General features: G+C 44.6%; 2 protein-coding genes across 5 annotated transcripts in view; both read right to left on the bottom strand.

Annotated features, from left to right (window-relative positions):
- Positions 1-12,907: 12,907 nt before the first annotated feature.
- Positions 12,908-16,603, bottom strand: LOC127916458 (uncharacterized). Its single transcript, XM_052498240.1, has 2 exons — positions 16,597-16,603; positions 12,908-15,063 (listed from the first exon to the last, which is right to left on the bottom strand). Exons 1-2 carry the CDS (start codon positions 16,601-16,603, stop codon positions 13,355-13,357), a joined length of 1,716 nt encoding a protein of 571 aa, XP_052354200.1. The 3' UTR covers positions 12,908-13,354.
- The window catches only part of LOC118372902 (netrin-G1-like), an 808,457-nt gene continuing 807,405 nt past the window's right edge, over positions 16,008-17,059 (bottom strand). For all 4 annotated transcript variants that reach the window (XM_052499380.1, XM_052499374.1, XM_052499376.1 and 1 more), the window contains one exon: positions 16,008-16,984. In XM_052499380.1, the coding sequence (XP_052355340.1) occupies positions 16,752-16,984 (233 nt within the window). In that variant the 3' untranslated portion in view covers positions 16,008-16,751. The remainder of the gene's footprint in view (positions 16,985-17,059) is intronic.

The following is a 17,059-nucleotide window of genomic DNA, read 5'->3' as shown; positions in this document are numbered from 1 at the left end:
TGAGATGTGACCAACCATGCAAACCTGAGCTGAGAACAACCATGCAAACCTGGGCTGAGAACAACCATGCAAACCTGAGCTGAGAACAACCATGCAAACCTGAGATGTGACCAACCATGCAAACCTGAGATGTGACCAACCATGCAAACCTGAGCTGAGAACAACCATGCAAACCTGAGCTGTGACCAACCATACAAACCTGAGCTGTGACCAACCATACAAACCTGAGCTGTGACCAACCATACAAACCTGAGCTGTGACCAACCATGCAAACCTGAGCTGTGACCAACCATACAAACCTGAGCTGTGACCAACCATGCAAACCTGAGCTGTGACCAACCATGCAAACCTGAGCTGTGACCAACCATGCAAACCTGAGCTGTGACCAACCATGCAAACCTGAGCTGTGACCAACCATGCAAACCTGAGCTGTGACCAACCACACAAACCTGAGCTATGACCAACCATACAAACCTGAGCTGTGACCAACCATACAAACCTGAGCTGTGACCAACCATACAAACCTGAGCTGTGACCAACCATGCAAACCTGAGCTGTGACCAACCATACAAAGCTGAGCTGTGACCAACCATGCTGAGCTGTGACCAACCATGCTGAGCTGTGACCAACCATGCAGAGCTGAGCTGTGACCAACCATACAAACCTGAGCTGTGACCAACCATGCAAACCTGAGCTGTGACCAACCATGCAAACCTGAGCTGTGACCAACCATGCAAACCTGAGCTGTGACCAACCATACAAACCTGAGCTGTGACCAACCATGCAGAGCTGAGCTGTGACCAACCATACAAACCTGAGATGTGACCAACCATACAAACCTGAGATGTGACCAACCATGCAAACCTGAGCTATGACCAACCATACAAACCTGAGATGTGACCAACCATGCAAACCTGAGCTATGACCAACCATGCAAACCTGAGCTGAGAACAACCATACAAAGCTGAGCTGTGACCAACCATGCAAACCTGAGCTGTGACCAACCATACAAAGCTGAGCTGTGACCAACCATGCTGAGCTGTGACCAACCATGCTGAGCTGAGCTGTGACCAACCATGCTGAGCTGAGCTGTGACCAACCATGTTGAGCTGAGCTGTGACCAACCATGTTGAGCTGTGACCAACCATACAAAGCTGAGCTGTGACCAACCATGCTGAGCTGTGACCAACCATGCTGAGCTGTGACCAACCATGCTGAGCTGTGACCAACCATGCAAAGCTGTGACCAACCATGCTGAGCTGAGAACACTTTTTGGTTCCAGGTAGAACCCTTTTTGGTTCCAGGTAGAACCCTTTATGGTTCCAGGTAGAACCCTTTGGGTTCCAGGGCTGAGTGTAAACCAACTGAGCTGGGCTGAGTGCAAGCTGCAGTACCGTGGACTGGGATGAGTGTAGTGTAGCTGGGCTGGGTGTAGAGTAGCTGGGCTGGGTGTAGAGTAGCTGGGCTGGGTGTAGAGTATTTGATATTGGGTATAGCGTAACTGGGCTGGGTGTATAGTAGCTGGGCTGGGTGTAGAGTAGCTGGGCTGGGTGTAGAGTAGTTGGGCTGAGTATAGAGTAGCTGGGCTGGTTGTAGAGTAGGTGGGCTGGGTATAGAGTAGCTGGCTGGGTATAGAGTAGGTGGGCTGGGTATAGAGTAGCTGGGCTGGGTATAGAGTAGCTGGGATGGGTATAGAGTAGCTGGGCTGGGTATAGAGTAGCTGGGCTGGGTATAGAGTAGCTGGGCTGGGTGTAGAGTAACTGAGATTGGGTATAGCATAACTGGGCTGGGTATACAGTAGCTGGGCTGGGTATAGAGTAACTGGGCTGGGTATATAGTAGCTGGGCTGGGTGTAGAGTAGTTGGGCTGGGTGTAAAGTAGCTGGGCTGGGTATAGAGTAGCTGGGCTGGGTATAGAGTAGGTTGGCTGGGTATAGCGTAGCTGGGCTGGGTGTATCCTGCTGTATTGACCTTGGGCCCTGATACTTTGTTTCCCTGCCTGGTCCCAATGCTTTTCTCTCTGTGTGATAATGGATGCAGAGATCCAGCCAGACACAGCAGCCATCGATTTGTGTTCCTTTCTGAGCAGTCGGCTTTACTTGTCAAATGCCCAGTTCACTCCATGCTTTCAAACCCGCCGTCAGTCAGTTACTGGAACCCAGTGTGGGGGCGTCAATGCATTCTTATCTTGTTTAGAACGACCAATCTCCCATCTCCCAGATTTTTATAAATACTGTGTTCCAAAATATTTATTCAGCTGTCCCCGTAGGAGAACCCTTTTTGGTTCCAGGTAGAACCCTTGATGGTTCCAGGTAGAACTATTTGGGGTTCTATGAGAACCCTCTGTGTAAAAGCCTCTGCATAGAAGAGAGGGCTTCTACATGGAACCAAAAGGTTTTGACCTGGAGCCAAAAAGGGTTCTTCAAAGGGTTCTCCTATAATGACAGCCGAAGAACCCTTTTAGGTTCTAGATAGCAACTTATTTTCTAAGATATGTTGACCCTTAAGTTCATTTGAGTAAAAATAGGATGTTTTTAATAATACAGTGTATTACAAGTCAAATTATGTTCACCTTTACCTTGACCTTTACCAGGTATAGGTTGTGGATTTACCTTGACCTTTCCCAGGTATAGGTTGTGGATTTACATTGACCTTTACCAGGTATAGGTTGTGGATTTACCTTGACCTTTCCCAGGTATAGGTTGTGGATTTACATTGACCTTTCCCAGGTATAGGTTGTGGATTTACCTTTACCAGGTATAGGTTGTGGATTTACCTTGACCTTTACCAGGTATAGGTTGTGGATTTACATTGACCTTTACCAGGTATAGGTTGTGGATTTACCTTGACCTTTACCAGGTATAGGTTGTGGATTTACCTTGACCTTTACCAGGTATAGGTTGTGGATTTACCTTGACCTTTACCAGGTATAGGTTGTGGATTTACCTTGACCTTTCCCAGGTATAGGTTGTGGATTTACCTTTACCTTTACCAGGTATAGGTTGTGGATTTACCTTGACCTTTCCCAGGTATAGGTTGTGGATTTACCTTGACCTTTACCAGGTATAGGTTGTGGATTTACCTTGACCTTTCCCAGGTATAGGTTGTGGATTTACCTTGACCTTTACCAGGTATAGGTTGTGGATTTACCTTGACCTTTACCAGGTATAGGTTGTGGATTTACCTTGACCTTTCCCAGGTATAGGTTGTGGATTTACCTTGACCTTTACCAGGTATGGGTTGTGGATTTACCTTGACCTTTCCCAGGTATAGGTTGTGGATTTACCTTGACCTTTCCCAGGTATAGGTTGTGGATTTACCTTGACCTTTACCAGGTATAGGTTGTGGATTTACCTTGACCTTTCCCAGGTATAGGTTGTGGATTTACCTTGACCTTTACCAGGTATAGGTTGTGGATTTACCTTGACCTTTCCCAGGTATAGGTTGTGGATTTACCTTGACCTTTACCAGGTATAGGTTGTGGACGGTATTATATTTCATTTCAATATGGAAACAATACTGTACCAGGTTCCTCTTCTGACTCACATCAGTTCCTGTTAGGGTGCCTCAGAATGAATGGGGTAATCTCAGGACTTGGGTGACCACTGAACGGTTTCAACGCTCTATTTTTTCACAGGGTTTCATCAGAGAGCCACACGCCTTTTCAGAATATCCACCGTGATGTTACCAGGGCGATATACCGTATCTTGTTCGGTTAGAAAGTGTTATTTGCCAAGCAGTTTGACCTTGGTCAATTATGTTTAGGTCGCTGTATAGCATTTCTTGGGGGAAATGTCCCTGGTCATCTCCTGCAGTCTTTAGTTAGGTTATTAGCTTTTACACAGAAGGTTCTACATATAACCCAAAAGAGTTCTATCTGGAACCATCAAGGGTTCTACCTGGAACCAAAAAGGGTTCTACTTGGAACCATCAAAGGGGTCTTCTACTTGGAACCATCAAAGGGGTCTTCTACTTGGAACCATCAAAGGGGTCTTCTACCTGGAACCATCAAGGGTTCTACCTGGAACCATCAAGGGTTCTACCTGGAACCATCAAGGGTTCTACCTGGAACCAAAAATGGTTCTACCTGGAACCATCAAGGGCTCTACCTGGAACCATCAAGGGTTCTACCTGGAACCATCAAGGGTTCTACTTGGAACCATCAAAGGGGTCTTCTACCTGGAACCATCAAGGGTTCTACCTGGAACCATCAAGGGTTCTACCTGGAACCATCAAGGGTTCTACCTGGAACCAAAAATGGTTCTACCTGGAACCATCAAGGGCTCTACCTGGAACCATCAAGGGTTCTACCTGGAACCGAAAATGGTTCTACCTGGAACCATCAAGGGCTCTACCTGGAACCAAAAAGGGTTCTACCTGGAACCAAAAAGGGTTCTACCTGGAACCAAAAAGGGGTTATTAGTTAGAGTCGGACAGCCTGGAACACTTCTACAGTCATTACGGTACAGATATCTTTATCATATATTTGTAAAAAAAAAAAAAAAAAATCAAATAAGTAATTGTCTCTACCTTATGTGGATTAAATGAGCAAATATCTGGTCAATGTCTCAAAGAGTTGTAACTTCAGAGGAAGTAGATATGGCAAGGCCATAGATACAGTAGGCTGTTCTGACCTTTCATAACCTCTCTTTTCAACACATTGTCAGTGAAGTAATGAATATATTATTCCACTATTATCCCCACTCTAGTATGACCTTGCTTTACCTCACTTTCTCTACCTGGCTACTGGGGAGTGTGTCAAACCGATACATAAGAAAAAAATATATCTGAGTTTTAACAGGTAAATCGACAGACAGGGGTAGGAAAGAATTTATTTCAAATGATTCTCTTCTTTTTTAGACACTACATGAATATTTGGTCATGGATATACAGGACCTTATATAGGTCTCCAAGACTAGGCCTGGATAGCCCTGATTTCCTTCAAGCCTGTGCAAGGGTTGAGACAGCCCCTGTGGCTCATCTCTATACTGTTCGTATGGTCCTCCAGGTGTTTGTACCATAGATATGATCTGTCTGCTTCATTATCCTGTAATTCTCACATGCCAAGGCTGTTGATGCAGAAGCCTCTACATTAGTTCCTGTTAGACACAGTGGTGAGGGGATGTGAGGTTGTATGTGGGGGAGTGAAGGCCCTGGGGGGGTAGAAAGGGGAGAAGTCTCACCTCATGGCTGGAGGAGAGTTCTCACCTGGGCTTCAGGTAATGGGACCCACTCTTTAGACTAGAGCTCAGAATCCATCGTCCATCATGTAGCCTGTGTCTCAATACTCCTATTCTGTACCACCTACTTCATTACATTGGATGGTGTAAAAGCCACTAAGGAAAGGAGATGAAGATATAGGAAGCTATTTAGGACTACTGTTTGAGACACAGATCGGTTGACCTCTAGCCGACGCCAGAGACACTGGTTTAAATGGAATATCTTGAAATGCAAATCTGCTAATTAGCTTCGCTGCGCCTGAAGCAAGGTGTCTGTCCGTCTGTCAATCAGAATCAAGTAATGTAGTCTGTGCAATGACAAGATAGATTTACTGAATGCATTATAAAACTATTTGACCTATCACAGGTGACAAAAAAAAACAGGATGTTTTAATGTTTTCCTTTGGCTGTGTGAATGAGGTAAACGAGTGCTTGGTTTCTCTGTTGTCCCTTCCATCTTTACCCTGACGTGTCTACAGATCTCTGTCCACCTGGGTACATACGGACCATGTTCCGCAGTTGTCACGGTGCCCGTTCCCTGTTTATCAGGTCACCCAGATGTGTACTCAACCAGAGAGTCAACAACCCGGTACTGTCGATATACTGAGCAAACTTGGGCCTGATACAATGTAAGCAGGTGATACACCAGTGCAGGACCTATGCTATCCATTTGTTGGAAGGAGAGTATGTTTGTTGTATTGAAGTGTATTATGTAGTGACAGAGTACATTATCGTGATGTTTGACTATTTTGTAAGAATGATTGTCTCTTTATCTGGTGAGTTTTTCCTCTTTATGCCAAGCAATTTCAACTCAGTCGTGAGTAGGAGTGCAGTGTTTGTACAACCACTCGTCTGCTTTGACCGTAAAATAGTTCCTAAAACAATTATTTAAACTGTCAGTGCCTTTTTGTGAGCAAGGCAGCTAATGTTAAGAGTTGTGCTTGTAGGTCTCATTAAAACTTCTTCAGGATTGGTGGGTCGCCTGCGGGACGGTGGAGCTAACGTAGGCTAATGTGATTAGCATGAGGTTGTAAGTAAACAAGAACATTACACAGTATAAAGACATATCTGATATTGGCGGAAAGCTTGTATTCTTGTTAATCTGACTGTACTGTCCAATTTACAGTAGCTATTACAGTGAAATAATACCATGATATTGTTTGAGGAGAGTTTCACAATTTTGAACATGAACAGTTATTAATAAACAAACTAGGCACTTTTGGGCAGTCTTGATACAACATTTTAAACAGAAATGCAACGGTTCATTGGATCAGCCTAACACTTTGCACATACACTGCTGCCATCTAGTGGCCAAAATCTAAGTTGCACCTTGGCTGGAATAATACATTATGGCATTTGTCTTGCATTTCAAAGATTATGGTACAAAAAAATACAAAATAACAGTTGTTTTTTTCTTTGATTTATCTTTTACCAGATCTAATGTGTTATATTGTCCTACATTCCTTTCATATTTGTTTAATCAATGTTAGAATAGGCCTGTAATGTAATAACATTTGGAAAAAGTCAAGTGGTCTGAATACTTCCCGAATGCACTGTATGTGGAATTGTTTTAAGGTCATATCAAGGCCCTTGAAGTATAAAATAAAAATATAATGTACCAGTCAAACGTTTGGACACACCGACTCATTCAAAGGTTTTTCTTTATTTTACTATTTTATACATTTTAGAATAATAGTGAAGACATCAAAACTATGAAATAACACATATGGAATCATATAGTAACCAAAAAATAGTTATATTTTATATTTGAGATTCTTAAAAGTGGCCATCCATTGCCCTGACGGCAGCTTGGCACACTCTTGGCATGCTCTCAACCAGCTTCACCTGGAATGCTTTTCCAACAGTCTTGAAGGAGTTCACACATATGCTGAGCCCTTGTTAGCTGCTCCCACTTATGATGAGCACTTTTTGGCTGTTTTTCCCTTCACTCTGCAGTCCAACTCATCCCAAACTATCTCAATTGGGTTGAGATTGGGTGACTGTGGATCTGATGCAGACCCTCCCCCCAAAATTAAGGAAGTTTATTCTGAAATGTATCTGAGAGATATAAGAAAGACTGGGAAACATTTGTTATTTATACAATATAAAAAATTAAGCTACGCTATAGGAATGTTTTGCTAGCACAGACTGGATTATGTTTCGGGATTCATCCAATGGTATTACGGTGTATACCTTCTCAGTCACCGGCTTCATCAATAAGTGCATTGACGACGTTGTCCCCATAGTGACCGTACGTACATATCCCAACCAGAAGCCATGGATTACAGGCAACATCCACACTGAGCTAAAAGGTGGAGCTGCAACTTTCAAGGAGCGGGACTCTAAGCTGGACACGTTTAAGAAATCCCCCTCTCAGGGGTGCGTGCTTAGTCAACCCCTGTACTCCCTGTTCACCCATAATTGCAAAGCAAAACACGATTCCAACACATTACATTTACATTTAAGTCATTTAGCAGACGCTCTTATCCAGAGCGACTTACAAATTGGTGCATTCACCTTATGACATCCAGTAGAACAGCCACTTTACAATAGTGCATCTAAATCTTTTAAGGGGGGTGAGAAGGATTACTTTATCCTATCCTAGGTATTCCTTAAAGAGGTGGGGTTTCAGGTGTCTCACCATCATTAAGTTTGTCGACGACACAACGGTGGTAGACCTGATCACCAACAACAATGAGACAGCTTAATGGGAGGAGGTCAGAGACCTGGAAGTGTGGTGACAGGACCAGCGGTAAACTGCATTGTTGGTTAAGGGCTTGCGAGGTCTACACCTGTCGTGTTCGGTGCATGTGATAAAAATATGTTTTATTTGAATTGACTAAGCAGTCTCTACATATACAGTACTTCCATATTTTTTTTCAGACTGGTACCAGGGGACCTTCAGAAGAGTCATGTGAGTCTCACCTTTACACACACAGAGGGGTCACATTAGTGTGTATACAGACGACAGTTGGCAGAGTCCAAAGACACGTGTGGGTCGTAGAGCAAAATGGAGAACACCATTGTGTTTGTGAGAGTCTCATCTTTCCATAGAGAGGTATGGAAAGATGTAGACCAAACCATTCGGACACGACAGATGATTTTGTGAGAAGACCGACTTTCGGGGTGTCTCATGGTCTGACAAACACAGCTGTCACCTTTCTGTCACCTTTCACCGCAGATGTAAAGTATTACATAGGTGGATGTGGTGGATTAGAACTAGTTTAAACAGACATGTTTTTATAGGGATTTTTTTACTATGCTAAATAGAGCATGGACATCGATCTTATGGGGCTTTTAAATAACCCTGTGTGTTTCTTTTGTTTTTTAAATTAACTCATTTGCTGGTCTTCCTGGCACTGTAATTGACATACAGTATAAGATTGATAACAAGTGGCAAGTGCCCAGAAAGTTAGAACTTTACATTAAGTTTACTTTGTAAATACCAACATACACATCAGACACTCATCAAGAAGGTCTGATTTCACTATTACTGAAACAGGACCCAGGTGGTAAATATAAAGATTCAGTCCATTAAAAACTTTGGAGGCCCCTTATATGATGCAAAATCCTGGCAAAATGCATAGCATATAGTATATAGCATATAGCATATAGCATATAGCATATAGCATATAGCATATAGCATATAGCATATAGCATATAGCATATAGCATATAGCATATAGCATATAGCATATAGCATATAGAATGACAAAGACTTTTATCGTATATTATTCACCCTGATTAAACAGTTTATATACATGGACGACACATTGGAGAAAATATATGAAAATGACTTGAAACAATAGAACGCAATGAAACCAGGCTGGGTCTTCATAGCAGATTCTTTTAAAGGCCTTTGATAAAGTAAGACTAGAATTTATATATAAATGCATGGACTATTTTAATTTTAGAGAATCTCTTATACAATGGGTAAAAGCTAAGTACATTAAACCTAAGTGTAAAATATACTGAACAAATAAATAAATAAACTCAACATACAAAATATTCAAAGATTTTACTGATTTTATGAGGACATCAGATAATTTAAATCAATTCAGTAGGCCCTAATCTATGGTTTTCACATGACTGGTAATACAGATATGCATCTGTTGGTCACAGATACCTTAAAAAAATGGGCCTCACAATGGGCCTCGGGATCTCGTCACGGTATTTCTGAGCATTCAATTTGCCATTGATAAAATGCAATTGTATTTGTTGTCCATACTTACCTGTATGCCGGCCCATACCATAACCCTACCACCACCATGGGGCTCTCTGTTCACAACGTTGACATCAGCAGACCGCTCGCCCACACGAAGCCATACACATGTTCTGCTGTTGTGAGGCCGGTTGGACATTCCAGATTACAACCGCTCACTTTCGGTTAACTGATAATAAAACGTGTTCAAACATCTTGCAACCAATGGAGACGTGTCTATTTACTGATTAAAATCTCCAACCAATGGAGACGTGTCTATTTACTGATTAAAATCTCCAACCAATGGAGACGTGTCTATTTACTGATTAAAATCTCCAACCAATGGAGACGTGTCTATTTACTGATTAAAATCTCCAACCAATGGAGACGTGTCTATTTACTGATTAAAATCTCCAACCAATGGAGACGTGTCTATTTACTGATTAAAATCTCCAACCAATGGAGACGTGTCTATTTACTGATTAAAATCTCCAACCAATGGAGACGTGTCTATTTACTGATTAAAATCTCCAACCAATGGAGACGTGTCTATTTACTGATTAAAATCTCCAACCAATGGAGACGTGTCTATTTACTGATTAAAATCTCCAAACAATGGAGACGAGTCTATTTATTGATTAAAATCTCCAACCAATGGAGACGTGTCTATTTATTGATTAAAATCTCCAACCAATGGAGACGTGTCTATTTATTGATTAAAATCTCCAACCAATGGAGATGTGTCTATTTACTGATTAAAATCTCCAACCAATGGAGACGTGTCTATTTATTGATTAAAATCTCCAACCAATGGAGACGTGTCTATTTACTGATTAAAATCTCCAACCAATGGAGACGTGTCTATTTACTGATTAAAATCTCCAACCAATGGAGACGTGTCTATTTACTGATTAAAATCTCCAACCAATGGAGACGTGTCTATTTACTGATTAAAATCTCCAACCAATGGAGACGTGTCTATTTACTGATTAAAATCTCCAACCAATGGAGACGTGTCTATTTACTGATTAAAATCTCCAACCAATGGAGACGTGTCTATTTACTGATTAAAATCTCCAACCAATGGAGACGTGTCTATTTACTGATTAAAATCTCCAACCAATGGAGACGTGTCTATTTACTGATTAAAATCTCCAACCAATGGAGACGTGTCTATTTACTGATTAAAATCTCCAACCAATGGAGACGTGTCTATTTATTGATTAAAATCTCCAACCAATGGAGACGTGTCTATTTATTGATTAAAATCTCCAACCAATGGAGACGTGTCTATTTATTGATTAAAATCTCCAACCAATGGAGATGTGTCTATTTATTGATTAAAATCTCCAACCAATGGAGACAATGGAGACGTGTCTATTTACTGATTAAAATCTCCAACCAATGGAGACGTGTCTATTTACTGATTAAAATCTCCAACCAATGGAGACGTGTCTATTTACTGATTAAAATCTCCAACCAATGGAGACGTGTCTATTTACTGATTAAAATCTCCAACCAATGGAGACGTGTCTATTTACTGATTAAAATCTCCAACCAATGGAGACGTGTCTATTTACTGATTAAAATCTCCAACCAATGGAGACGTGTCTATTTACTGATTAAAATCTCCAACCAATGGAGACGTGTCTATTTACTGATTAAAATCTCCAACCAATGGAGACGTGTCTATTTACTGATTAAAATCTCCAACCAATGGAGACGTGTCTATTTACTGATTAAAATCTCCAACCAATGGAGACGTGTCTATTTACTGATTAAAATCTCCAACCAATGGAGACGTGTCTATTTACTGATTAAAATCTCCAACCAATGGAGACGTGTCTATTTACTGATTAAAATCTCCAACCAATGGAGACGTGTCTATTTACTGATTAAAATCTCCAACCAATGGAGACGTGTCTATTTACTGATTAAAATCTCCAACCAATGGAGACGTGTCTATTTACTGATTAAAATCTCCAACCAATGGAGACGTGTCTATTTACTGATTAAAATCTCCAACCAATGGAGACGTGTCTATTTACTGATTAAAATCTCCAACCAATGGAGACGTGTCTATTTACTGATTAAAATCTCCAACCAATGGAGACGTGTCTATTTACTGATTAAAATCTCCAACCAATGGAGACGTGTCTATTTACTGATTAAAATCTCCAACCAATGGAGACGTGTCTATTTACTGATTAAAATCTCCAACCAATGGAGACGTGTCTATTTACTGATTAAAATCTCCAACCAATGGAGACGTGTCTATTTACTGATTAAAATCTCCAACCAATGGAGACGTGTCTATTTACTGATTAAAATCTCCAACCAATGGAGACGTGTCTATTTACTGATTAAAATCTCCAACCAATGGAGACGTGTCTATTTATTGATTAAAATCTCCAACCAATGGAGACGTGTCTATTTACTTATTAAAATTTCCAACCAATGGAGACGTGTCTATTTACTGATTAAAATCTCCAACCAATGGAGACGTGTCTATTTACTGATTAAAATCTCCAACCAATGGAGACGTGTCTATTTACTTATTAAAATCTCCAACCAATGGAGACGTGTCTATTTACTGATTAAAATCTCCAACCAATGGAGACGTGTCTATTTACTGATTAAAATCTCCAACCAATGGAGACGTGTCTATTTACTGATTAAAATCTCCAACCAATGGAGACGTGTCTATTTACTGATTAAAATCACCAACCAATGGAGACGTGTCTATTTACTGATTAAAATCTTTAGTCATATTACAGTTGACTTATTTACTTATGCAACCAGCTTTGTATGTCTCGTTTTAGAAAAGGTGATACTAATGAACAAGGTTTAATTCTCAGTGAACCGTAGGTGAGCAGTAGTACTCTGGATTAAAATGATGTTTTTTGCTCTTCATTAAAGACAAAAAATGTGAAGATTTGTTGTTGTTGTTGTTGGCATAAATTGACAAATATACCAGTTTCATTTGAGAACCAAAATGCTGTTGAAATGTCTTCAATTTTGAGTTTGCTTCCCAATATTATACTTTATGTACAGTACATCAAAGAAGACTAAAGTATTGTAACGTGTACGCTTGGAGTCGGGAAGCAAGTACAGGGAGTGCAAACGTAATAAATTAAACATGGCACTAACAAGAAACACGAATAGCATACAGACATGAAACAGAAACAATAACACCTGAGGAAAGAACCAAAGGGAGTGACAGATATAGGGGGAGGTAATCAGGAAGATGATGGAGTCCAGGTGAGTCTAATGAGGCGCAGGTGCGTGTAACGATGGTGGCAGGTGTGCGTAATGATGAGACAACTGGCAATGTCGAGTACAGGAGAGGGGGAGAGGGAGTAAACATGGCAACACTACTGTTTGTGTTTTAAAATGCAAACATATTTTTAAATTATTGCATCTTATTTAGTGTTGCATTTTCAACTGAGGAACAAGCAATGATCAACACAGCTATCTCAACTTATTTCTTAAAACTTTTATTCACTTAAATTGTTCCAGTATTAAAGCAACAAGAAAACATTTAGAATGTACTTTGGTGGGATCTCATTACACTGTAGATATAAACCGATATAATTTGATGCCAGCACATTGCCAATACTGAGGAAACTCTGCCCCACCAAAAGGAAATAACAGAAATGGAAACATTTGACAGTAGTTTTCATCTGGAGTAGACACAGTAACAAGTTGCCTTTTTAACACTGCTTGGTCAATAGTACAAAATACCTTATTACATGTTGTTTTAGCTCTGTGAAGAAAATAACTGCTGATTCCTTTAGCACTTTGTCAGCTCAAGTGAACACACACTTTGACCAAGGTATCAGGTAAAATAAGTATACAGATGGTCAGATTTATTTTGGAAGGTATTACACATGTGCGTCACTAACATTGGACAAAATATCTTTCAACCAACAAGGGTTACAGAGTAACGTTCACAAAAGCACAGGTCACTGGAGGGAGGGGCTGGGTAGGACTGGATGGGTGGGCTGGGTAGGACTGGATGGGGGGGCTGGGTAGGACTGGATGGAGGGGGTGGGTAGGACTGGATGGGTGGGCTGGGTAGGACTGGATGGAGGGGCTGGGTAGGACTGGATGGGTGGGCTGGGTAGGACTGGATGGAGGGGCTGGGTAGGACTGGATGGAGGGGCTGGGTAGGACTGGATGGGTGGGCTGGGTAGGACTGGATGGAGGGGCTGGGTAGGACTGGATGGGTGGGCTGTGTAGGACTGGATGGGTGGGCTGGGTAGGACTGGATGGAGGGGCTGGGTAGGACTGGATGGAGGGGCTGGGTAGGACTGGATGGGTGGGCTGGGTAGGACTGGATGGGTGGGCTGGGTAGGACTGGATGGAGGGGCTGGGTAGGACTGGATGGAGGGGCTGGGTAGGACTGGATGGGTGGGCTGGGTAGGACTGGATGGGTGGGCTGGGTAGGACTGGATGGAGGGGCTGGGAGGACTGGATGGAGGGGCTGGGTAGGACTGGATGGGTGGGCTGGGTAGGACTGGATGGGTGGGCTGGGTAGGACTGGATGGAGGGGCTGGGTAGGACTGGATGGGTGGGCTGGGTAGGACTGGATGGGTGGGCTGGGTAGGACTGGATGGGTGGGCTGGGTAGGACTGGATGGGGGGGCTGGGTAGGACTGGATGGAGGGGCTGGGTAGGACTGGATGGGTGGGCTGGGTAGGACTGGATGGAGGGGCTGGGTAGGACTGGATGGGTGGGCTGGGTAGGACTGGATGGGTGGGCTGGGTAGGACTGGATGGGTGGGCTGGGTAGGACTGGATGGGTGGGCTGGGTAGGACTGGATGTAGGGGGTGGATAGGACTGGATGGAGGGGCTGGATAGGACTGGATGGAGGGGCTGGATAGGACTGGATGGAGGGGCTGGGTAGGACTGGATGGAGGGGCTGGATAGGACTGGATGGAGGGGCTGGATAGGACTGGATGGAGGGGCTGGGTAGGACTGGATGGGTGGGCTGGGTAGGACTGGATGTAGGGGGTGGATAGGACTGGATGGAGGGGCTGGATAGGACTGGATGGAGGGGCTGGATAGGACTGGATGGAGGGGCTGGATAGGACTGGATGGAGGGGCTGGATAGGACTGGATGGAGGGGCTGGGTAGGACTGGATGGAGGGGCTGGGTAGGACTGGATGGAGGGGCTGGATATGACTGGATGGAGGGGCTGGATAGGACTGGATGGAGGGGCTGGGTAGGACTGGAGGGAGTGGCTGGATAGGACTGGAGGGAGCGGCTGGGTAGGACTGGAGGGAGTGGCTGGGTAGGACTGGATGGAGGGGCTGGATAGGACTGGAGAGAGCGGCTGGGTAGGACTGGAGGGAGTGGCTGGGTAGGACTGGATGGAGGGGCTGGGTAGGAGGGAGGGGCTGGATAGGACTGGATGGGTGGGCTGGGTAGGACTGGATGGAGGGGCTGGATAGGACTGGATGGAGAGGCTGGGTAGGAGGGAGCGGCTGGGTAGGATTGGAGGAGTGGCTGGGTAGGACTGGATGGAGGGGCTGGGTAGGACTGGATGGAGGGGCTGGATAGGACTGGATGGAGGGGCTGGGACTGGATGGAGGCTGGGTAGGGGTGGGGCTGGGTAGGACTGGATGGGTGGGCTGGGTAGGACTGGATGGAGGGGTGGATAGGACTGGATGGAGGGGCTGGATAGGACTGGATGGAGGGGCTGGATAGGACTGGATGGAAGGGCTGGGTAGGACTGTAGGGAGGGGCTGGGTAGGACTGGAGGGAGGGGCTGGATAGGACTGGATGGAGGGGCTGGGTAGAACTGGATGGAGGGGCTGGGTAGGAGGGTGGGGCTGGGTAGGACTGGATGGAGGGGCTGGATAGGACTGGATGGAGGGGCTGGATAGGACTGGATGGAGGGGCTGGGTAGGACTGGAGGGAGTGGCTGGGTAGGACTGGATGGAAGGGCTGGATAGGACTGGATGGAGGGGCTGGATAGGACTGGATGGAGGGGCTGGGTAGGAGGGTGGGGCTGGGTAGGACTGGATGGGTGGGCTGGGTAGGACTGGATGGAGGGGTGGATAGGACTGGATGGAGGGGCTGGATAGGACTGGATGGAGGGGCTGGATAGGACTGGATGGAAGGGCTGGGTTGGACTGTAGGGAGGGGCTGGGTAGGACTGGAGGGAGGGGCTGGATAGGACTGGATGGAGGGGCTGGGTAAAACTGGAGGGAGGGGCTGGGTAGGACTGGAGGGAGTGGCTGGATAGGACCGGAAGGAGGGGCTGGGTAGGAGGGAGGGGCTGGATAGGACTGGATGGAGGGGCTTGGTAGGACTGGAGGGAGGGGCTGGATAGGACTGGATGGAGGGGCTGGATAGGACCGGAAGGAGGGGCTGGGTACGACCGGAAGGAGGGGCTGGGTAGGAGCGAGGGGCTGGATAGGGCTGGAAGGAGGGAGGGGGACAGCCGAGAAATATAGGGAGATAGAGAAGTAGGAACAGGAGGACAGAAAGATAAATAGAGAGAGAGAGAGACAGAGAGAGGGACAGAATTAGAAAAGGAGAGAGAGAGATAGACTTGGGTAAGATTTGTGGCAGTCTGGATGGATTACCTTATATCCACAATATACTGACAGCAAAGAATGCTTATATTTCCTTTTTTATTTCATTATTTTTCCTCCAGCTCGATTTCTCTTTTTTTTATGTATTTTTCAAATCAGCATGGGTAGGGACAGTTTTATGTAGTCAGCCAGTCAGTTAGCCAGTCAGTTAGTCAGTCAGTTCAGCCCAGAAGCAGTTCAGTGCAGCTAGCATCAAACCCCTGGGAACAGGGGCAGCTAGCAGCTGCTGGCCTTGCTATCTAGAGCTTGCTGCCGCTGATTGGTTCACAGCTGCTGTTGCCGTGGCGATAAGAGAGGAAGTGAGTAAAGTGTCTGTCATCCCCAGTCCCACCTTTTGACAGTAAGGGGGAAATGTCTCTGGTATGGCTTAGGTCACTGGTCTCCGTTGTCAGACTGGTTTGACTTTTTATGAAGCAAATGCTCAAGTTAAACTCTTTTTTTAAATATCTGGTATTTACTCTAATTTTTATATATGCTTTATTTTATTTCCTTAAAATTTAAGTTTTGTGTTCATTCTGGCACATTTCCTTACAGACAGTGTGTGTCCTTGCTTAGTCTGGTGGACAGCTCGTACAGTACATTACAGTGCAGTAGAATAAACTCATGGGTGTTGTAGTTCTGGTTGCAGTTGTAGTTCTGGTTGTTGTTGTAGTTGATTATTGGGCAGTACGCTCCACCAGTTCAGAATAGACAGTAGGTCTATGGTTCTCAGAGCAGAGTTGGCCAGGGTCAGTAGGAGGCCCCTCTGAGCAGCATCCAGCCCAGCAGCAGCAGGGTGGGGAGCGATGTAGGCGAGAGGGCGGCTTGACCCGAGTTGGGTCCACCACAGCTCCCCAGCTCCGACTCACAGCGGGGCTTCTCACACAGCAGGCCCGTGTAGGCCGGGGTACACTGGCACCGCAGGTTGTTCAGACACACACCACCGTTCTGACAGCGCAGGAGCTCGTTGTCACACACTCGGGCTGGGAGTGAAAAGGAGAGAAATGTTTGACTCGCATTTATATATATATATACAAACACACACACCTGGAGAAGCA

Source organism: Oncorhynchus keta, chromosome 4 (genome assembly GCF_023373465.1).
Source record: "Oncorhynchus keta strain PuntledgeMale-10-30-2019 chromosome 4, Oket_V2, whole genome shotgun sequence".
Classification (NCBI taxonomy): domain Eukaryota; kingdom Metazoa; phylum Chordata; class Actinopteri; order Salmoniformes; family Salmonidae; genus Oncorhynchus; species Oncorhynchus keta.
This window is presented reverse-complemented; position numbering and strand designations above follow the sequence as displayed.